We start from the raw sequence: 20,576 nt of genomic DNA, 5'->3' as shown, positions 1-20,576 counted from the left end.
AGTTGGACGTTGCGAACCGGAGACTAAATAAGACGATGGTGGTTCATCCTGAAAAGCAAAACACCAAGCCATCGCGATGGTGGCCCTCTCCCCTTCCTCACCTTGCAATGCCACTCGTCCACGACGAAGCCACAACGTGCTAATCCCCAGACCATCATCTCATCAGCCGTTTGCCCCCGTTACCCCAGACCCGCACATGTCAATGCCATCCGGAGCGTGCCACCGCAATGCAGAACGGCTCGAGTCAATTCATCTCCGCATTTCCAAACTCCAAATTCATGGCCCCGCATCATGGCGCCATGCACCCACGACGACCCAAATCGTGCACTTGGAGGGTGCCAACTAGAACAGAAGACTATGCCATCTTAACGTCATTCGCTCGACATCGATTGTGGGTTCACATCACAGTGACTCGGATTCCCCCGCTCGCTTCGTCGGCACGGCATGTTCTGCATGCCGACCTCGCTTCACTGTCCGATTTGCAATAAGCTTCATTAAGGCCCTGCGACTTGGCGCGTCTCGGACGAGGCAGCTTGGAGGGCCACCCCACGACATTCCATACTTAATTTTTGAATCACCATGACTTCAGATCTGCCCTTCCAGCTGGCCGACAAGAGCCTCGCCCGTCCCGACTGTCTGGTTGACGGCCAGGACACATCCGCCAAGTCGGGGAAACGCTTCCAAGTCATCGATCCGGGCACAGGCAAGCCGTGGATATCCTGTCCCGACTGCAGCAGCGAGGATGTCGACGCGGCCGTGCAGTCGAGCCACCGAGCCTTCCAGGAATACTCCAAATGGACTCCGAGGAAGCGAGCCCAAACCATCTCCAAGTGGCACCAGCTGATTGTCGAAGCCCGCCAAGACCTGGCCACGATTCTCGTCCACGAGACTGGAAAGCCCCTCTCAGAGGCGTACGGCGAGGTCGACTACGCGACAGGCTTCACCTGGTGGTTTGTTGGCGAGGCAGAGAGGGCCCATGGCAGCTCCATCGTGTCCGCGGTCCCTGGCCGTCGCGCCATCACCATCAAGCAGCCGATCGGAGTTGCTGCCGCCTTGGTGCCGTGGAACTTCCCCATCGCCCTGACTCTGAGGAAGATGGCGGCAGCGCTGGCCGCGGGCTGCACCATGGTTGTCAAGCCGTCGCCGGAAACACCACTTACAGCCGTTGCAGTGGCACGCCTCGGACTCAAGGCCGGATTCCCCGTCGGCGCCCTCAACATCTTGACCACCAGTCTCGACAACACTCCTGCCGTCGCGGAATCTCTTTGTCTTCATCCGTTGGTGAAGAAGGTGACCTTTACTGGTAGTACGCGGGTGGGCAAGACAATTACCGGTCTTTGTGCGCGTAACCTCAAAAAATCCACCCTGGAACTTGGCGGGAATTGCCCCTTCATCGTATTCGACGATGCCAACATTGATCAAGCACTCGGTCAACTCATGGCTCTGAAATGGCGTCACGCCGGCCAGGCCTGCATCTCGTCGAATCGGTTGTACGTTCAGCGTGGCGTGTACGACTCCTTTGTCAAGGAGCTTATACAGAGAACCTCCCTGCTCAAGGTTGGGCATGGCATGGCCGAGGGAACGACCATGGGCCCCGTCACGACGCCCCGAGCACTCGACAAGGCCGAAGAAATGGCAAAGGATGCCATTGCAAACGGTGCAAAAATGGTCTACGGGACAGGTCTTCGTGCCGAATCTACAGGGGGATACTTCATGCGTCCAACCATTTTGACAGAGGTGACGGACGACATGCTCATGAGCAAGGATGAGATTTTTGCGCCGCTTCTCGGCGTGTCCGTGTTTGATACCGAAGACGAAGTGACCACTCGAGCAAACAACACCAGCATGGGATTGGCGAGCTATGTTTTTACTAAGAATATTGATCGGCTGTGGAGGATGTTTGAGACGCTAGAGGCCGGTATGATTGGATTGGTACGTTCGACAATCTCCTTTCATCTGCACGGTCTTCTCGACGATCTTCAGTGTCATTTTTTCTTTTCTGCTGCGTGAAAGAATTTTTTCTTCCCAAGTATTCCTGAAATCACTTGTTTGCTTTCTCAAATTTCTTTTTTCCCTGCGCCATCTCAGCCGTGTTTGTGAAGTCCGAGTTGTCTCTCTTCGCCAAGTTCCGTGGCGGAGAAATGAGAACACGCAGACTCGCTAACACAGCACTGAATTTTAGAATACTGGAAACAGCTCGTGCGCCGAGGCCCCCTTTGGCGGTATCAAGGAGAGTGGATGTGGCAAGGAGAGTGGTAAAGATGTGGCAGTGGAGGAGTTTCTGGTGACCAAGAATGGGACGCTGACTGTCGAGGATCATTGGTGAGTTTGAGCCCGCAAATGATTCATGCCATTCGGGTCTTGTTTTTCGTCTTCTCAATCTCTCGCAAAGGAGTGCTTGTAAGCACCTTGTCCTACGTGAATAGAATGACCTTGTGCAGCATGATTCGCAATACGTGCTCCATCTGTTTCGCTTGATTTTCACTGTCGCGTGAATGAACAAGACGTGTTCCTCCCTATCTCGGTCGGATAGAGTGTACAGAGTACCAGCAGCTGCATATGCTAGCCTTGCTGCAGAATCCATAACAACATCACCAGTCCCTGATCTGATGCGATCATGTCTCAAATTCCGCTCTCCCATATGTCAACAATCAGCCTCTGGTACCGGGACGCCGGTACGGTGCCAGAGAAGCGGTAAGGCCACATCTCTCCACCAGATAGGTCCCAGGGCCGCGGAACCAGCCCCTTTGCGTCCGATGGCAGGGATGCTGTGACATGATAAAAAAAGTCAAAATGGTAGAAGTACATGCCCTCTTGACGAGCGGTCTCGAAGGAAGCGAAAATTTTTCAAATTTGTGAAGGGCGGAGTGTCATTCCAAGCCCCTTTCATTCGGCTCTTGACGAGCTACTGGACGCAAAAAATAGCAAAGTGTTTGCTACGGATCACGCCACAAAGCATTGTAGGCGAGTGTGTGTGTAATAATTGGAAATGCAAGGGCCGCGTAAGAAACGGGTTCTAGACAGAAAGTAAAAGGAAAAAAAAAAAAAGCCCCCATGCTATAGAACGATGCATATAGGCCGGGATTCCTCAGACTGTTGAGTCAATGGCGATCTATTCTCAGCATAGCATGAACAAACGCTTCTCCAATAAGATAAACAAGAAGAAGCAGAGGATAATGATGAAGAACGCGATAGTAGTGGCGAGTCATGCTGATTTGACAGAGCCGCTAGTCTGGACAATGTCTAGACAACAGGCATCGAATTTTTTTGAGCAATGACATCTCCAAAGCTACCCTGATGGCTGTCATTCGTCAAGCTGTCAAAGCCAGAAACGGCCCGGGAGTGGGCCAACGGACCACAATGGAATAGTCTATGTATAATAATAAGTCTGGCTTGGACGAGTGGAACCTAGACGAATATCTGAACCCTGAAGCTATGCTATGGTGAAGTTGAAAGCGAATTCGTTCCAAGACCATGGCATGTAGGGGCTGGTATCCGGGTAGTTTCCGGGAAATGAAGCCCGGGAGGCAAGCAAGGCACAATGGTGTAACGGCGGAACAAAGGCACCTGGCGTGTAGGGCATGGGTTGGTTACCGGGACCAAGGATCAGGAACATGTATAGTTACAGTTTACTCGGCACTTCGTACTGCCAAACAGTTATTAATCTGTACAGTGTACGGATACATGTCGGCAAACTAGCGTTCGCCAGGCAAGTATCCGTGTTGTTCCAAGAAAAGCCGAGCTGAAGTGTTGCTTCGTTGCTCACTGCCCTGGGGCTAGGGTTCGGCTGAGGGTTGGATATTTATGGCACTCGACACTTGGTGTGTTATTATTATAGTGATCCAGGGGCCCTGGGCTCACCAGTCCTTGGACGTCTCGGAGCCGCCCTGGACTTGCTTCGTGCATCCTGACTGGATACCGGATCAAGGGATGATGATGCAGTGCTGATGCGGTGCTGCAGCGCGTAGTTGCCGGATGCTGGCCGTACCAAGTAGAAAGCTCTCCAAGTGCGTGGGTAATGTAATGAAGGACAGCCAACCAGCCGCTGTGGTACCAGAGGCGGCACCAACAGGAGGCGCTGTTGGAGCAAACAATGCTGTGAATACGCCAGCCAATCCAGTGCGGCGCATATAATACGGCGCCATGTTTCAGGGACGAAATATTCATCGCTTCTTTCAAGCGCAATTGCATCGAGTCACACACATCGTGTTTGCTTGGCGTGGCCACCACGGCAAGCATGCCAAGCATTGGAAGGTACGCTTCCGATTGAACAAGGCATTTGCTCCTTCCACCAGCGTGCGCTTCCCGTTCGGGCATGAGCCTAGCCCAAGAGTTCACGAGGTTTCTGCAATGTGACCCTGTTCTGCGCTCAGCGCTCTGCACTCTGCACTCTGCACTTTCGATACCTTTCTTCACCTTGCTCGTCCACTCCACTTCAAGGACCCCCCATCCATGGCTCTTCTGACTGCCGTGTGCGGTGCGCGGCCCGGCTGGCTGGTGAGTTGGTGTGCAGCATGGATTCCACCGTGTCCACATGTGCTTCTAGAAGGATTCATGCAGTCCGGATTTCGTTGGCGCCTTGACGATCAGAGGCCAGAGCCTGCACCTTCGTGGAAAGCGAAGGTGAATATCGATGCCAATACCAGTATCTACACACGGAGTACTGTCGTCAACCGCCAGCGAGGGACGAGACAGCGGGATGAGACAGCGAAAACAACATGGCCCCAGTCGCACACCACTGTGTTCATGCCTCTATGTCTTAGTAGCCCAGGTCCCAACAACTGTGAGTAGCCAGAGACCTCCGTTGGCGTTTGGGCACATGTACAGGCATTGATTTGCGAACCTGGCCTTGCCAATCGCCTTCGCTAAGCTAGTTCCAGCCTGCGCACCGGACAGGAAAAAACTGGGAAACAAGAAACTGGAAACAGGCGACAGGCGATGGACAGCGTGTACCAGCACGTTCAATGCTCTCTTCCCTCTTCCCTCGTTTATTGTACCATTGCACAGTATCACTGCCATCTGTATGTACATAGCGTTCCCTGCTAACACCCAGGATTCGTAGGGTCTATAGCTGCAAAAGTCTCCACCGTAAACTGGGCTTCCCAGACAGAGGTAAACATTTGAATTCCAAAAAGGATGGCAAAACAAGGCCCCTGGCCATCAGAGGTAGCCTCAGCGTTTGTCGTAAAAGCGAAATAGCCACCGTCATGGCTCTTCGCGCACCCGGTCCGGAAATATCCAACCTGGAAAGAAAAGAAAAGGGCACCGTTCTCGCCAGCCATACGGAGCACCTAACACACACCTCGACAGGGGTGGTCCCTATTACCCAATTTGACCCAAAAAAGCTCTCCTGGGCCAGGGGCAAGGAAGGACGTGGTTGACCGCCAGCGAGGCATGTGCATGGAAAGGGTAGACCGCAAAGCCGGTACATGTTCCAAGTCATACCAAAGTACTCTGTACGGAGCCGCATTGCTCATCTCGAGTACTCCGTAGGGTAGAGACTGGTGGCTCCCCTGACGTTTGTCCCTAGCCGGCTACGGAGTAGAGGTCCTGGAAAATGGAGAGAGCCACGCGAGCTCGTGCACAACCCTGGTCAGACGGAACCCAAGAAACCTTGTTGAGAGCCGTGAAGGGGGAAGAGCCCAAGGACGTAAAGAAAAAAAAAGATGGGCTGTTGGCAGTCAGGCACACGATCGGGCGAGTGGTTTATAATCTCAGACACGTCCTCCAAAGTTGTTCCCTCCTCCGTCTCACTTCACTAACAAAGATCACGCTTCACGGCAAAATTCACTGCTCGCTGGCTCTTTACAACCGCCCCTGTGATAAAAAGAACACAACAACGCTTGGAGCATAAATATCAGGCGACTGCCACGGTCAACGAGACCAAGATTCGTCACCCTTCAAGCACCTGGACCCTGCCTCTTCCCGACTGCCCAATACATCCTCCTCCTCAGCCTAACGCAGTCAAAATGCCTCGTGGTCCATACGACACAACCGGCGTCGCCAAGCCGAATGCCCCGAAGCCCCCAAAAGGTCGAACATCTTGATTAAGATGACTATCGCCGGGCAATCTGCCACGAGGCTCTGTATCAAGTAAGATGCCTGGTCAGGTAAGCGCGACGTCTCTCTAATCGGTCGTCAGCCCGGCACTAACCAAGATGGGACAGGCTTCGCGACGGCACTGATCGATGAATGCCCTCGACCTAATACGCATCCGCGATACATTTTGTCCGGAGGCTCTTGTTTTTTGAGTTCTCTGATTTGGCGCTTTTCAGAATACTTCCTCTCCTTGTGTAATATTGGGTGTACTTGGGAACGGACAAAACAGAAAAAAAAGAAAAAAATAGACTGGGGTTTCGAACGGGTTTGGAAAAACAGCACCGACACTGATAAGTTTGGGAACAAAAAGACATAGACTTTCGATCATACACATGATATTCGTCTCAGGACGCAGACTTTACATAGGATCCAGCAATGGAGAATTAATAACGATTCTAGAACTTTGCGGAAGCTTTCGATTCGATGTGACTTAATTTCCAGACGTGCTTGGGAGAATGTCGGGGCGAAGCCGCTCAGGCCTACTCGCAGAGGGAACCAAGTCCAGTTACCGGTCTCGGCAGAGCACAGATTCAACCCTGACCGGTCAATGTCAAGCTGGAATCGGTCAAGGCATATCGGAGAAATATCTGCATCGCGGGTAGTTGTGGGGACACGGCGGCGGCGCCGAAGTGGGACTGAATTCGCAGAAACGGCACGGCACGAAGTTGTGGAGTTTCAAGCCATGACCGGTGTGGGAGACATGGAGATGGTCCTTTTTGTTGGATGGACGATGTATAGGGGTGAGTTGGAAGAAGTGGCAGGTAGTGTAGGGCTTTGTCATGGAGATCTGTTCTGTTTGTGCGTGCAAAAGGGATACGACCTGCGTCCTCAGCTGCGGCATTTCTACGCCGGCCAACTTATGGAACGCTTTGACAAACGTGAGGGCGTGAAGATGGATGGGGATACTAACTTGATCTTCACATCTAGACCTGTGTCCCGGCCCCGGCGGGGGGGATCCTATCCGCCCATTTACAAAGGACCGCGTAAACCAAAGGTCCAACACCAACCTCGGTGATTGTCCTGAACCTCACCGCTTCTCAGAAGTTCTCTTTCCTAGGACCTAGAATCGAATCTCTGTTCCTTTGTTGTCTCACATCGCCCCCATCTCCCGTGGCCACCACTGGCGCCTTCCACAAAAGCCACCACCATCAGTCCTTTTCACCGATCACACGGCCCCTACTGCAACACAGCCCGCCCTCTCCGAGCAAAGAAGACCACACGTTCCACGCTTTGATATAACTCCTTCGATCCACGCGACCCTCAGGCGTTCCTTTTATCGACCGTTTACCTGCCGTAACCTATCGGGGTCCTTCGGAGTAGCTCCGTCTCCCACATCAGTTGATGCTACTGTTACTCGGCATTGGGTATGGTTACATGAGCCGGCTTTTTTTCCTTTCTATTTCCTCAGCGCTCGGAGGGGTGAAAACCGGGTGAGGAGCGCATTTGAGGTCATATTTTGACATGTAGGGCCACGGGAGTCCAGATAGATGACCTGGCTGGTGAGCTGGGGGATAAGCCTGCATGTTGTGTGACGACGTGTGGTACGGAGAAGGATTCTAGGAATGGTTAGCTTTGGACTCGCAAGTGGGCGGTCCCGATCTTGATTTCGATCTGGGAGCGTTCGAAGTTCTTGACTGCATTGGATGTCTGTGGCTCTACCGTTGGTACGTGACCAAGGTTGATGTCTGTGAGCGAACACTACTCTTGCGTCTCTACACACGAAATCAGTCAATGCTATCACTGGTGCTTTGCTGTTTATCAGTTAGTTATTGGAGTTGTACTAGCTTTGCTATTCTACTGCGCAAGCAAGCCGCACTTACACGGTGCAACGTATGAAGCTGGCCCCCAGCATACTCGCGCGTCCCAACAACATCTATAACTCACCGCTCACGGCTCGCCATCTAGACTATTCGACATGTCCATGAGGAGCCCAAGAGTAAAGTGACGTGGTAACTTGGAGTATCGCTGCCCAATTGAGGCTTCGCTCTGACCGAAGGCAGCGATCAACTGTAGTGCGACGCTGCTTGGTGCCGATCTTCCAATTTCACGAAGACGCTGTGTGCCGTTTTCACCTCTTCTCGTATCCGTAGGCGTATAGCAGGATGGTGACAAATGATGGAATTTTCTCATCGAAGAAAACCAATGTGTGATGTTAGGTTGCAATCATCTTTGTGAATGCCTAGGGCTCGAGCAGTGTTACCATCCTATATGCAAACCAGCGCAGGCAACTCCGGGACGCCGCTTATTCCAATTGGCTCCTTCATGGGAAGACTCAGTCAGTCCCCTTACAGTTGGTTGTCCGGGGCTGTCAAATATGCAGGCAGGAACTTCGGCGGTCCCTGTACTACGGGTCGTCCATGAACCCAAAGTGCCAACTTTTTCACCTTGGATTTTATTTTCATCTTCACCTTGAGCAGTCTGATTTGTCAGGGTTGGAGAATGAGCACAACTGCGCCCGGCTGGAGTCGACGAACCGATCATGCAACTCATCTCGGCATTTGGACTGGGCGAGTAGTTCGATACGCGATCAGATGTTGTGCGTTTTGCCGCTGTCCATCATCACAACTCACTTGCATGAGCCGTCCCCATTTCTCCGAGGTAGTTTCGGCCGTTTGACACAAGCATGTCCGCCGTCTCGGGCCACCCTGTCTATTTTGGGCATTGGAGTTTCGAATATCATTGCTGAGCTTGTCTCAATAAAGAAACACGCCCGCTTCCTTTTCGGCCGTTGGGGCTCATATGTTCGTCGTCTTGACTCTTGTACACAGTCTTCCACCGGGGCCCTAATACTATAGCCGCAAATGCTGCCGTCTCCGGAGTTGTCCAGACGGGGTCACCGCCTCTTAAGGCTTGGGAAGACGCTCCACAATGGCACGATGACAAGGATAACGACTGGACCCGTTTGGCACCTGTCCGGAATGTGGTGAACGAAAAAGACATCAGAAGACGACAGAGCTGAACAACGAGGTGGCTTTTCTTGCAACTGCTATGTCGATGTGGCGGAACCGGGATTTCAGAGTGGCGCTCCTATCCCAACCCTACTTGCAATTCCTCGAATGACTCGTCACATCGAACGGGACAGTGCTTTGATTCCCCACCTGGTCTTGTCGGCAGTTGATAGAGTTTGAGATATATAACGCTGACGCTTTCGTGGTTGAGCAGGATCCTGTATCCTACTCTGGTTGGGTTATCCGGGGCTCCCTCTCTTCAAATATGGCCATCTACACTTACTGGTCAACCATCACCTGGGGGCAGACGCTGGCTGTTGTTTTCGTCATTTGGCTTGGATATGCTGCTGTTCTTGCTGTGCAGAGGCTTTGGCTCAGTCCTATTGCCCATATACCCGGGCCAAGACTTGCGGCGCTGACGCAGTACTATGAGTTCTATTATGATATTGTTCTCGGCGGCAAATACACCTTCAAAATTATGGAACTGCATAAAGAGTACGGTTCTGTGGTCCGTATCAACCCTTGGGAGGTGCACGTTAGAGAGCATGACTTCCACTCTGATTTGTTTGGAGGGCCAACCAGGCCACGGCAAAAGTGGAAGTTCTGGACAAAACAGGCGAGTAATGTCCCTGGCCAGTTTTGATAGCAATGTAAAAAGTTAACTCAGTTGTTGTAGTTTGGAGCTCCAGGTAAGGACCATAGGCAAGGAGTTTGCTGCCCAGATATAGATATCTGACGCCTCTAATAGACAGTTCCCTCGCAACTATCGATCATGATCACCACAGGCTGCGGCGGTCGGTTCTCAATGCATTCTTCTCGACTCATAGTGTTCGAAACCTCCAACCAGTCATCGAAGAACGAGTTGACAGTCTTCTTGAAGCCCTCCACAAGTTTGCTGCCACTCAATGTGGCACGCCAATCAACATTATGTATCCTTTCTCAGCTTTCACGAACGGTATGTGTGTTTTGGAAACGGTCAGGTGTTGCTGGCTAGCAGCATAACTAACTTTAACTGGTATAGATGTCATTAATGAATATGCTTTTGCTCGAAGCGATCACCTAAGTCTGTTCCTATCTGCCCAAATTTTTCCGAAGCATCATTAACAACATTATAGTTGAACGCCCAGATTTTGGCCGCGAAGTGACTGACAATTTATTGATGGGAACTCATATGGGACTGATAGTCAAGCATGCAAACTGGGCTCTCACCCTGGTAAATAGTATACCTGAGTCTCTTTCGGCACAATGGATTCCAGGTATGAGCGTACTAGTCCGAAACTTCAACACGATGCTAACGCCAAACTAGGCTGGTCAGGATTTCTGAGGATGAAGAACGATATCCTTAAGCAAATAGAAAAGGTCAAGTCGACAGAGAACACAGGACAATGGAAGCTGGACGTGAGCCATCCAACCATTTTTCATGAATTGCTCTCTTCAGATCACCTTCCGGACTGTGAGAAGACGCCGGCCAGACTAGCCCAAGAAGGACAAATTCTGGTGCAAGGAGGCACTCTTACGTCTTCGTGGGCTCTATCACTGGCGACATTCCATCTTGTCAATCAAGAATCAACGCTTCGAAAGCTCCGGGATGAACTATTTGTCGCTATCCCTGATGCCAATGAAGTTACACCGCTGGCGAAATTGGAAAGTTTGCCGTATTTGCGAGCCGTTGTTAGAGAGGCTCTCCGCTATAATATTGGTACGAGTGGAAGGCTGTCCCGAATTGCTTTGGATGAAGCATTCCTTGTTCATGACCATGAAAGGGTGAGAGAGTGGCGGATCCCTGCAGGGACCGTGGTTAGCATGAGCCCGTATATGACTGTCATGGACGAGGAGATATCCCCAGACCCATTAAGATTCCACCCCGAGCGCTGGCTTGACGATGGGGATCGACTTGAGAAATATCTGACAGTATTTGGTGGTGGAACGCGAAGCTGCTTGGGTAAGGCCCTTGCGCTGGCGGAGATGTACCTGTTACTGGCCAAACTGTTCCGTCAGTGGGGAAATGGTGTTGATGTCCGTCCTGGGGATACTGGAGTCTTGAACATTTTTAAAACGACCCCGCGAGATTGTCAAATGGCGTCTGACTACTTTATCCCCATCCCTTACAAGGTACAGCTCTTGGCCCAAGACAACGAGATGTGGTAGGACGTTGGCTAACACAAATCCAGGGGTCGGAAGGTATACGGTTTGTCTTGAGTGTAGCCAGAGTTGACTCATCCGAAGGTAAATATTTGGGGGGAAATGCTACCAATGTTACCCTCTGAGAGTATGTCATGGGCGGCTGCAATGGTCGGGGGTATGATATGCGTAATCTAGTGAGCCCTTATTTGTACCATGATGGCGTAACCGGTATCTCCTATGTAATTAATGATATTAACGACAATTATGAAACGAATTAGGGTTGAATTAACCGATGTGTAGAGACCCCAAGCTTCCCGGGAAACAATATGCAGTCTGGTGTGAAATACCTTGACCGCACACCTGCTAAGCCTAGCATCTCCAACAACTTATCCGACGATGGAAATTTTTGCTTAAACTTATCAGTGGAAAACTCTCTAGAGGATGGTCAAGACAAGCCAGCCGCCTCCGTTGCTTTGTTTTCCTCCAAAAGGTGTGGGATACACATCTGATAGATTGTCGTGGTGAGTAATTGTACCAAGCATTTAAAGAAGGCCGCTCTTGATATTACCGGACTGGCAGAGTAGATCGAAAAGCTTCTTTCATAACACAATGACGTCCTTTACCACCCTGTTGATATTGCATGTGTTGTTCTCGGCTCTTTGTCCGAAGTCCTGGACCTGAGCAACATTATGTAGTTGTGTCGCACTTGATACGAGACACGTCGTTTATATTCCGATTCGGTGCGACCGCAACTCCAAAAGTCAGGCATCGAGAAGTGCCACAGCTGTGGCTGCCAAATCAATCATTCCATATTCCTCGGCGTACCAAGCCTTCGTGCGGGGATTGATGCAGCTCGTGAATGCAGCTCTAGCGGCTCCGGCATTAGACTGGACCAAAAACAGGTACTCGCGGTGCATCTAGAAGACGATTGTGTTGCTACCAGTGAGAGAGAGAGAGTGAGAGAAAGAGAGTCCTGACTCCTGGGAGTTTTAAGATGGGATGTCGATGTAACTACGGAGTACTCAGGTGAGAACTTGACGACGAAACGGCCCACTTTCCAGTGGAGTTGGTGGCCCATCATGGAGTCACCCCATGCCTCGCCCCATGCCCGTCAAACGCCGCATGGTCGAGGTCATCATGTACAATCAGATTGGCCTCTGCCGTTGGCCAAGGAGGCCAAGGAGTCCCGGGGGTCAAGGCGGCCCACTCCTTGTTCCCGATTCGCTTCTCTGCGGATCCATCCGTCTGACAACTAACCTTAGGTTTCGTTTCGTGTCTGATATCCGTGCTCTCCGTCGTCTTTCGAATTACCCATCCTTCTCTTCTGTTACTGACGAAGCTTTGTGACTCTCTCTCTCCATGATCATTAACTGACTCTGGTGACCTATGCGACACTCTCGAGACCTTCTCGGCGCTTACATCACGTACGAGCCTGCACATCGAAATTACCGCCATGGCAGCGGTGGATCCTGTGACAAGGAAGAGAGTCTTGAAGGTGATTGTGGTATCGCTGTTGTTGGATCTGGTATAAATCACCTCCCGCGAGCTAGGCAGCATATAGCGACTCCTAACTTGTCCTGTATTCCGGCTTTAGATCTCCTTCACATTCATTCTTCCACTCTTCCCCAAGCTGCTAGAGTTCTATCGAGATCGAGAAGCACCGTCGCTGATCGTGGGCGGGCCGCCAACATTGCTGCAACAGGTCCTCGGGGGCCTCAACAAATACAAAGCTTCGTTTTCACGCCCCATCGACTCTCGATATGATATTGTTCTTCTTGGCGGAGCCATGGGCTCGTTGTTCTCGTACGCTGGATTCAAGATACCTTCTCAATGGCACAGCCCTCTCATAGCCGCGCTAATCATGACGCATAGGTTGTTGCAAGCGATTGCTTCCCCCCTCATTGGAAGGCTCTCTGACCGATACGGCCGACGTACCGCCCTACTGACGTCCATGTGCGGAAACGTGCTTTCGGTGCTCCTTTGGGTTGCGGCCATTGACTTCCGCACCTTTGTCGCAAGCCGCATTGTTGGAGGCCTATCTGAGGGAAATGTCCAGCTAGCAACTGCCATGGCAAGTGACATCTCAGACGAATCGACTAGAGGGTCCACCATGGCGGTGATTGGGGCTTGCTTCTCCATTGCCTTCACATTCGGACCTGGATTGGGTGCTTGGCTAAGCACGAAATCTCACGTCGCTGCAAACCCATTTGCAACCGCTGCCTCTTTTAGCTTGGCTCTCATTGTAGCCGAAACGATATATCTATACTTTTGTTTACCGGAAACTCTGCCATCTCTTATTGGAAACTCTGCCAAGTCTGATAAGAGCAAGGAGAAGACGAAGGCCGAACCAGCGGCGAGAACAAATTCCCACTTTGTCCTTAATGCAGTTCATTTCTTCTTTCTTCTATTCTTCTCTGGAATGGAAAGTTCGCTATCATTCATGACTTATGAACTGTTTGAGTTCACTTCTGGTAAAAATGGGAGATTGCTGGGTTATATTGGTCTTGTTGCATCCATTCTCCAAGGCGGAGTGACGCGTCGACTCCCCCCGTTGCTCTCCGTAAGAATCGGCGTTATTTCGTGCTTGGCTGCCTTCTTCCTCCTAGGAAGAGTCGGTGGTATTGGTGGCTTGTATGCTGCGGCGACGTGTCTTGCAATGACATCGGCGACGGTGGTGACTGGACTAAACGCGCTAAGCAGCTTCGAGGCCAGTGAAGACGAACGTGGGGGAAAGCTAGGCATTCTGAGAAGTTGGGGACAGTTGGGACGTGGACTTGGGCCGATACTGTTTACAAGCGTGTACTGGTGGGCAGGTCGAGAATATGCGTACAACATGGGAGCTACCGGTATCGCTGTGGTTTCAGCTGCGGCCATGATGGGCCTCGAGACGCCTAGAGGATCTATAAAGGGCAAGGTAGATGGAGAGACTAACGGCAAGGATCAGGAATGATAACGTGGAGTTGATGGTAGATGGAAGCACATGAGGAGGTGAACTTATATATGTACTATTATGACATTAATACTTTGGGAAGGAGGGTTGAATTGCGGGCAGGAGCGACCTTGTATGTACTAACACCGTGAGCAGCGGTTCGAAATCGGCGACACAACGACGATGAGGCACTTGCATAAAACGATGGGATCAATGATATGTCATGAAATCTGTAAATAAATGTTGCAATAGCGATGGACGGTACAGTTATCTAGCGGCTGAAGACAGGAAATGTGCCGGGTAGAGCTGTGCGCTAGGCGGGTGAGGGAGGCTATTGAGCGGCCATTCAGCACCAACTTGGCCAAAGGAGCCTTGAAAACCTAATTAACAACACAAAGAGGACTGGATCGTAATTTCACCCGATACTGCTTATTGTTTCAACTGTCGTGTACTTTGTTTAATTATTGAAGCTTTTTGTTCCTTGTGCCTATATGCCTAGGATCCGTTCAACTGGCCTTGGCGGAGAAGCAACCATCTTTTGGAAAAGGGAGCAAGTCAAGCATAAGGGCATCCGAATGATGCTCGCTGCCCATAGCAACGGTGTCGTGGAGCAGCCGGGCAGCCTGGAATTCAGCAGGCCGAGGCCGGGTCTGATCTGAGGTGCGATTTTAGATGGGAACAAGGCGCAAAAGCCGTGCACAAATGTAGCCTTGTAGGGAGTAATGTGTGCAAAATTGAATTGTATTATCTATACTATTCTCCCCTTTAGGGCTACTATATAATATATATATCCCTGCTGGATGGGGTAAACTAGCGGAAAGCGTTTCTTTTTAAGCTAGTTGATTTTTGGTACAGGAGTCATAGCTTTTCACGCATCGCGATGCATGTATTTACAGTGTTTTGTTCGGAATGTCACGGTTCTCTGGTTTGGGCACGACCAGTCACACGGCGTTGCTTTCATCGGGCCATACCTGATGCAATGCTTGCACGAGTATTGGGATAGCTTGAGCAAATGAAAATCTTCATAATAGAGTATGTTCTTGCGTAGGATAACGGTGCAAATGCTATACGCACTCTGGCAGTTGAGCTGTTCTTGATTTACAACCCATGTCCATTTACCACATCGCTGACCATCTCAACGGCGACGATTCGTCGGTGCCAGAGGCACTGAAGGCGAGAGTAATGGAATTCCGAATCCAATATTGAGTGAAGAAATAGGCCCCAGATATGGAGCACCCGGCAGTAAAGCCTCAGTAGACGAGATGGAATAGCAGAAGCCTGTTGTCATTCAATACTTTCATATTTTGGCTGCAGGTGTTAAGATGTGGAGGCAGTCTAAATTGGTGCTTCAGGCTGGCCCCCTTGTTAAAGAGCGCTGTTGACAATGAAATGTCGAAGTCCGGAAAGAGATGAAATATACCTCCCAGCTTTACTTCTTTAATGAGAGTTCCCGAGTGTTGCGTCACTATAATTACAAGCCTCATGTAGTTCAATTCGATTTATAATTGGCTTAATTAGCCTTCAACTACTATTTTTGGCTCGATTATTGGTGCCGGTACGTATCTTTGTGGGTTATCGCGATCCTGCCGTTTTGGTGTTGAGGGCTGTAGGCACCTTCCAAAGCTCCGCAGGCGGCCCCAGGCAGGGCTCCCGGAGAGGAAAATAAAAGGCCAACGTTTTCAACAAGGTCAAATTCAACAGCTTCAAAAGGCTCGAATCCAACAGCTTCAACAGGCTCGAATTCAATTGCTTCAGAAGACTCAAAATGATCAGCGGCAGCAGCAGCTTTGCTTACACCTATGACAAGGGCTCACGTTGGCACCGGACCTCGTATAAATACAGGCGTAGCCGCTCACTTTAGTTACTGAGTACAATGAATGCTTCGCTGAAGCTAAGACCGGAAGCCTCCAGTTTGTCAGTTACTGCCACTGTCTGGATTGCGATGCAGTCTGGGATTTGAGATATGGGCCAGAAGGACACGACTAGACAGCGGTAGAAGCTGCCAAGGAATAGATCATCTTACAACAGCATGTCACAAGTCCCCAAAACCTCCCCGTATAAGCGCGACAAATGTGACGACAAAGGTAGCGATGAATCGTTAGCTTATATACATGACACAAGTGTCCCGTATAATGGGCCATGGCATTTTGGGATTTACTCTGTTGTGTTTGCGATGACGTCACCATCATTCCAGTCTATCACTATTCTTGCACAGTCCGACTGTTTTGCAGGTAGTTGGAAGAAAACACATTAGCTGCCGGCTTGGGAAGCCCGAAAGTAAATTCGATAATCAGGTAGAGATCCAGGTGAATTATGCCGGGGGCAGTTTCCCGCCCCTTAGCCATGGATGCATATAGCCTTGCAATGGGGTGAATCTTTGTTCGGGAACCCACCACAACAAACATTGGATAAAGTTGAGAAATAAATCCTTCTCTTCTCCTTCTAAAGCAGTTGCAAGAGACTCTAGTGTTCTCTCGGTAGGCAAGGGAACTTGACCCTTCCAGTTTCCTAAATTGGGAGACGTGAATTAGCACGAGTTCTGCTGAATGGTCCACGTGCTACCTGGCCAACTATTAGACAGGACAATACGCACCATCTTTATCCCAGTATTTTCCTGTTTCCTCGCTTCTCCTCAGAAACTCGGGTGGCGGAGGACCAAGGATGGCTGTCATGGCTGCAAGGTGGCAGGCATCATTTTGCTCTTCAGATTCATGATCGTACACTCGGAAGAGAGGCTCTTTCTCCAGAAGATCCCAGGCCTAACGCAGGCATCAGAAAAAGAAAATATGCCAGAAAAGCAGAGTTGTAGCGATGACAGGGGGAATAAATGCCATACCAAAAGGCCGACACTCCAGGTATCTACAGAAGGACCCCATGGCATTCCAAGAATCACCTCGGGCGCTCGATACGGCATTGGCATTGCTTTTCCAATATGCTCGATGCCAATGCGTGCCTGACCGAAATCACTAATTGTCAGCGCCCCAGCACCTCCCAGTACATACTGAGAGACATAGATAATAGTGTCGCCTATTCGTTTCCGTGCAGATGGTTTATAGATCTCATTCTCTTCCACCTTCGATAGAATCGTGTCACTCGTAAGCGCAATTAATAAGTTGTCCGAATGCAAGTCTAGGTGGTACTTAGCACACTTACTACACGAAATGAGTGAGGGGATGATAGGACGCACCAGTATGAATTACGTTAGCCTCATGCAGAAAGTTTATCCCAAGCAGCACTTGCTCAACCGCCCTTGCAGTGACCTCCTGGTTAAATATTCTCTCTTTCTGCATATTCTGAAGCGTTCTCATACTCATTCCTAGCGGTTTCATGATTAAGACGTCATGTATACCATTTGGGCCCTGTATCTGAAATGAATCGTCGATTTGGCGGACATTTTCGTGGCCAGGTTCATCCGAAAGATGCGGCAAAACACTTGCCAAGTGCTTGTAAACCTCGAATTCCTTGTTATGCTTCAAGGTATTGATATATAGCTTAAGCACCCAGTACTTGTTCTCTCTGAGAAACAGACTCATCAGCAGGTGTTGTACGTAAGGACATAAGAGTATGCATACTGAAGGTCCCGAGAAAGCCAAACAGTCGAAGTTGTGCCATAGCCGAGTTTTGCAACGACCTGGTAGCGGCCACGAACCACCTCACCGATATGCATTGGATAGTAGTCATTGCGTCTATAGAAGGGTAGTCGCTCTTCTTCGATTTGTTGACCTGGGCTTATTATTTCGAATCCGGTGGACGGAAACTCGCGCGGTAGAGACGACATTGAGTTGGAGAGGGATTGGAAACGGGGGAAATGGTCCCTATCGGCCCGCGACTTCAGAAGGTATCGAATGGTATACTGTCGCCACAATGAAGACGGGAAGGAACGAAGGGAACGTCGTGCAAACATGCCTGGGGCTCGAATTTGGCGCGTCGTGATGAGATTTTTGGGGGAAACGCGTTTCAACGTTGAAGTTGATCCATTCAATGTTCTTCCCGCGGTCCATGAGAAACACCGGACGCACCGACGTCGCAATGGCCTCTGTGCTACTGAGAACGTCTGCAAAAATGACTTGCGACGTCAATGTTGCGGAATTGACGCAGGACATCGCTGTGACCCACGCCTAGGCTAGGCTCTTCAGCGACTCGTCACTGCGAGGCAGCAGCTCGGCAAATGGATTATCACGATACAGCAACAGCCATCAGAAAACCTTGTTTCGTAAGCTACGGCATCAAGCTCTTGTCCAATTTCAGGCACGTTATGATGTTATTCGGAATCCTGGTGTATGATCAGTGGAAACATGCACGTCGTTATGGAATGCAGACGGAGGTACCGAGATGCGAGCTCTCAGACGGAACGCGCGTAGCCCAGGATTTACAGTGGTGTTAATCATAGTCCAACATACAGATTAGATTTCAATTAGTGAATTTTCGGCTGCCCGTATGGAGTTAACAGCAAGACAAGCGTCAGCTTTCCGGAGTATGAAATAAATGTTCTTGCCAGTAGTAACTAGAGCATTGCTTACATTGTAACTATTTACTATGGTTCTTTTGCCTGCATGGGAATTTGTAGCTTTACGTTATATTTCGCATCGAATTGTAATCTGCTATGTAATATCAAATACTATGAAATGTCAAATAACATAAAATGCAAATGGAATGTGCTGGCAGGATGTGTTTAACGCACCAATAAAGATCTGCTGTCACGTATGAAACATTGAAAGATAAAGGCCTGCCTGCAGAAGTGTCCAGTACGGAGTACGGAGTAGTACCAGACAGCAAAGAGCCTTGTAGCTCCACTGTGGCTGGGAACACGGAGCGTTGCCAACTCAGTTTGCGCAGGGGGACCAGGTCCTTCCAGGGCCCTTGAACAACTGGCCTGGCGTCCGGTTCACTGTCCCCTTGGCCCCCCTTCCTTGGCCCCGTCCCAAGTGGCTTGAGCTCAGGTGTCAGCTCTTTGCAGATTTTTGGATGCAAGCCTCGTCTCGTGCGCCATGAAAAGAGCTTTGGATGGAAACACGGCGGTTTGTCGCAAGTTCTCGCGGCCTAAGCTGCCTTTTGCGCGCGTACCGCCTAAATGATTCGTCGAGAATTTTCTGCCTAAAGAGACCGGTGGTTCAAGCGGCAAAGAGTCGCAGCAGTCTTTTGATATTCATCATCTCATAGGATCTGCCCGGGGTGGCGAGGCCCAATGGTGGGGCATGACGTTTGGAGAGGGGCGGTAACTAACTTGAGATGCAGGTGTTTGGTGTCCCAGACAACCAGAACGCTTTCAATGTTGAACATCCGGGCTCAAGACGTGGGGCTTGCCTGCACCTCACTGTGAGGGAGAAGGTTGTGAGGTATCAATGACGGTAAATTGTAGCTGAGAAGAAGATAGAGCCATGACTCTATTCTATCAGATAGCCATGAGTATACCCCGAAGTCTGAATCCATCAGAGGTTATGCCATGGCCTCAGGTTGCCTAACAGTTTGCCGTACTCCGTACCGTTTGCCGTGACTCACGCCGTCGAGTCTCATCACAAACCACTCACTGAGTGACTGCCTTGGACCTAGCAAGAGACCTGATACCAAAGAGAGTGTCCATGTCTGGTAAATTTAATTTTTTTTCTGTTTGGGCCTTGCGCTAAGGAGGGGTTGGGCAGACACAGGCTCCGGCTGCAAAGATTGATGAAACTGACTGGTTCTGTCTCGCAGGAAAATCGGGGTCCCTCTGATTTTTTTCCCTCTTCCTAGTTCTAACCTGGTCTCCACTTCGTACCTGCTAGCAGATGCCATGTACCTTTTTCCCACGATGATGAGGTTCGAGGGAAGGCTGTTGGTGATGATGTGCCAAGCGGACGACGCTCTTGGCTGTGAATGTTGGTTCCTTGTGCAACATCTTATGTTATTCGAGAATCGAAGCGCCGAGAAAAGGACAGTTTCGTCCTATTAAGTTCAACTCAATAACTGTGCGCTCAAACTGCCACGTTGAGGCCGCAGAATCGTCGCAGCTCTAGCATCAGACACACATCATCATTGTGCGGTGCGGCGCGGCAACGCCCACGTTGTATTAACAAGAAGTGCTGTACTCCGTAGTGCATCTTCATATTCGAATACGTCTACGGCTTCTCAGTCAAGGATTGGCACCATATAGCTTTCCTCACTTGTGCATCATGATGGTTCTGTCGTTTCCAAAGGCTGGCTTGAGGTAAACCATAACGGCTATTTGCCCCTCCAAGGCTTGACCTCGTCATCGTGACCAGATGAACTGGTAGTAAAGGACCCCTAGGTACATCTGGTACATGACGAAGCACCGGGCCAAGGCCAGACCTCTGATTGGCTTGCGCCACGCACAATATGGCGCTAAAAGGAAAAAAAAATCTTGTGAGTGACTTTGGTGCAGCAGCCTAGTGGGAGGGAAAAAAAAAAAACTTCTGGCCTGTTAGGGCTAGCTGGTCGAAGTAGTCTCCCCTCGTTGCTCTGTTGCCCCGCGCCGCAGC

General features: G+C 50.4%; 5 protein-coding genes across 5 annotated transcripts; 4 read left to right on the top strand and 1 right to left on the bottom strand.

Moving 5' to 3' along the window:
- Positions 1–124: 124 nt before the first annotated feature.
- On the top strand, positions 125–2,747 carry J3458_009263 (uncharacterized protein). The gene has a single exon (XM_066119675.1). The coding sequence runs from the start codon at positions 580–582 to the stop codon at positions 2,008–2,010; it is 1,431 nt and encodes a 476-aa protein (XP_065975471.1). The 5' UTR covers positions 125–579; the 3' UTR covers positions 2,011–2,747.
- Positions 2,748–9,312: 6,565 nt separating this feature from the next.
- On the top strand, positions 9,313–9,690 carry J3458_009262 (uncharacterized protein; the record flags this gene model as incomplete). The annotated part of the gene is made up of 1 exon (XM_066119674.1): positions 9,313–9,690. One exon carries the CDS (start codon positions 9,313–9,315, stop codon positions 9,688–9,690), a length of 378 nt encoding a protein of 125 aa, XP_065975470.1.
- A 602-nt stretch (positions 9,691–10,292) lies between these two features.
- Positions 10,293–11,195, top strand: J3458_009261 (uncharacterized protein; the record flags this gene model as incomplete). The annotated part of the gene is made up of 1 exon (XM_066119673.1): positions 10,293–11,195. One exon carries the CDS (start codon positions 10,293–10,295, stop codon positions 11,193–11,195), a length of 903 nt encoding a protein of 300 aa, XP_065975469.1.
- A 1,218-nt stretch (positions 11,196–12,413) lies between these two features.
- Positions 12,414–14,519, top strand: J3458_009260 (uncharacterized protein). Its single transcript, XM_066119672.1, has 2 exons — positions 12,414–12,974; positions 13,044–14,519. The coding sequence occupies exons 1-2, from the start codon at positions 12,958–12,960 to the stop codon at positions 14,119–14,121; spliced, it is 1,095 nt and encodes a 364-aa protein (XP_065975468.1). The 5' UTR covers positions 12,414–12,957; the 3' UTR covers positions 14,122–14,519.
- Positions 14,520–16,230: 1,711 nt separating this feature from the next.
- J3458_009259 (uncharacterized protein) lies at positions 16,231–18,306 on the bottom strand. The gene is made up of 5 exons (XM_007809112.2): positions 17,673–18,306; positions 17,288–17,616; positions 16,937–17,229; positions 16,694–16,859; positions 16,231–16,608 (listed from the first exon to the last, which is right to left on the bottom strand). The coding sequence occupies exons 1-5, from the start codon at positions 18,002–18,004 to the stop codon at positions 16,412–16,414; spliced, it is 1,317 nt and encodes a 438-aa protein (XP_007807303.2). The 5' UTR covers positions 18,005–18,306; the 3' UTR covers positions 16,231–16,411.
- Positions 18,307–20,576: the final 2,270 nt, after the last annotated feature.

Source organism: Metarhizium acridum (assembly GCF_019434415.1).
Source record: "Metarhizium acridum strain ARSEF 324 chromosome Unknown scaffold_141, whole genome shotgun sequence".
Classification (NCBI taxonomy): Eukaryota; Fungi; Ascomycota; class Sordariomycetes; order Hypocreales; family Clavicipitaceae; genus Metarhizium; species Metarhizium acridum.
This window is presented reverse-complemented; position numbering and strand designations above follow the sequence as displayed.

Coding starts and splice junctions, on each gene's coding strand:
- J3458_009259 (XM_007809112.2), bottom strand. CDS start 18,004: ATGTTTGCACGACGTTCCCTTCGTTCCTTCCCGTCTTCATTGTGGCGA. Junction 17,617..17,672: donor TGGCTTTCTCGGGACCTTCA/GTATGCATACTC, acceptor TCTGTTTCTCAG/AGAGAACAAGTACTGGGTGC. Junction 16,609..16,693: donor AAAATACTGGGATAAAGATG/GTGCGTATTGTC, acceptor CTCCCAATTTAG/GAAACTGGAAGGGTCAAGTT.
- J3458_009263 (XM_066119675.1), top strand. CDS start 580: ATGACTTCAGATCTGCCCTTCCAGCTGGCCGACAAGAGCCTCGCCCGT.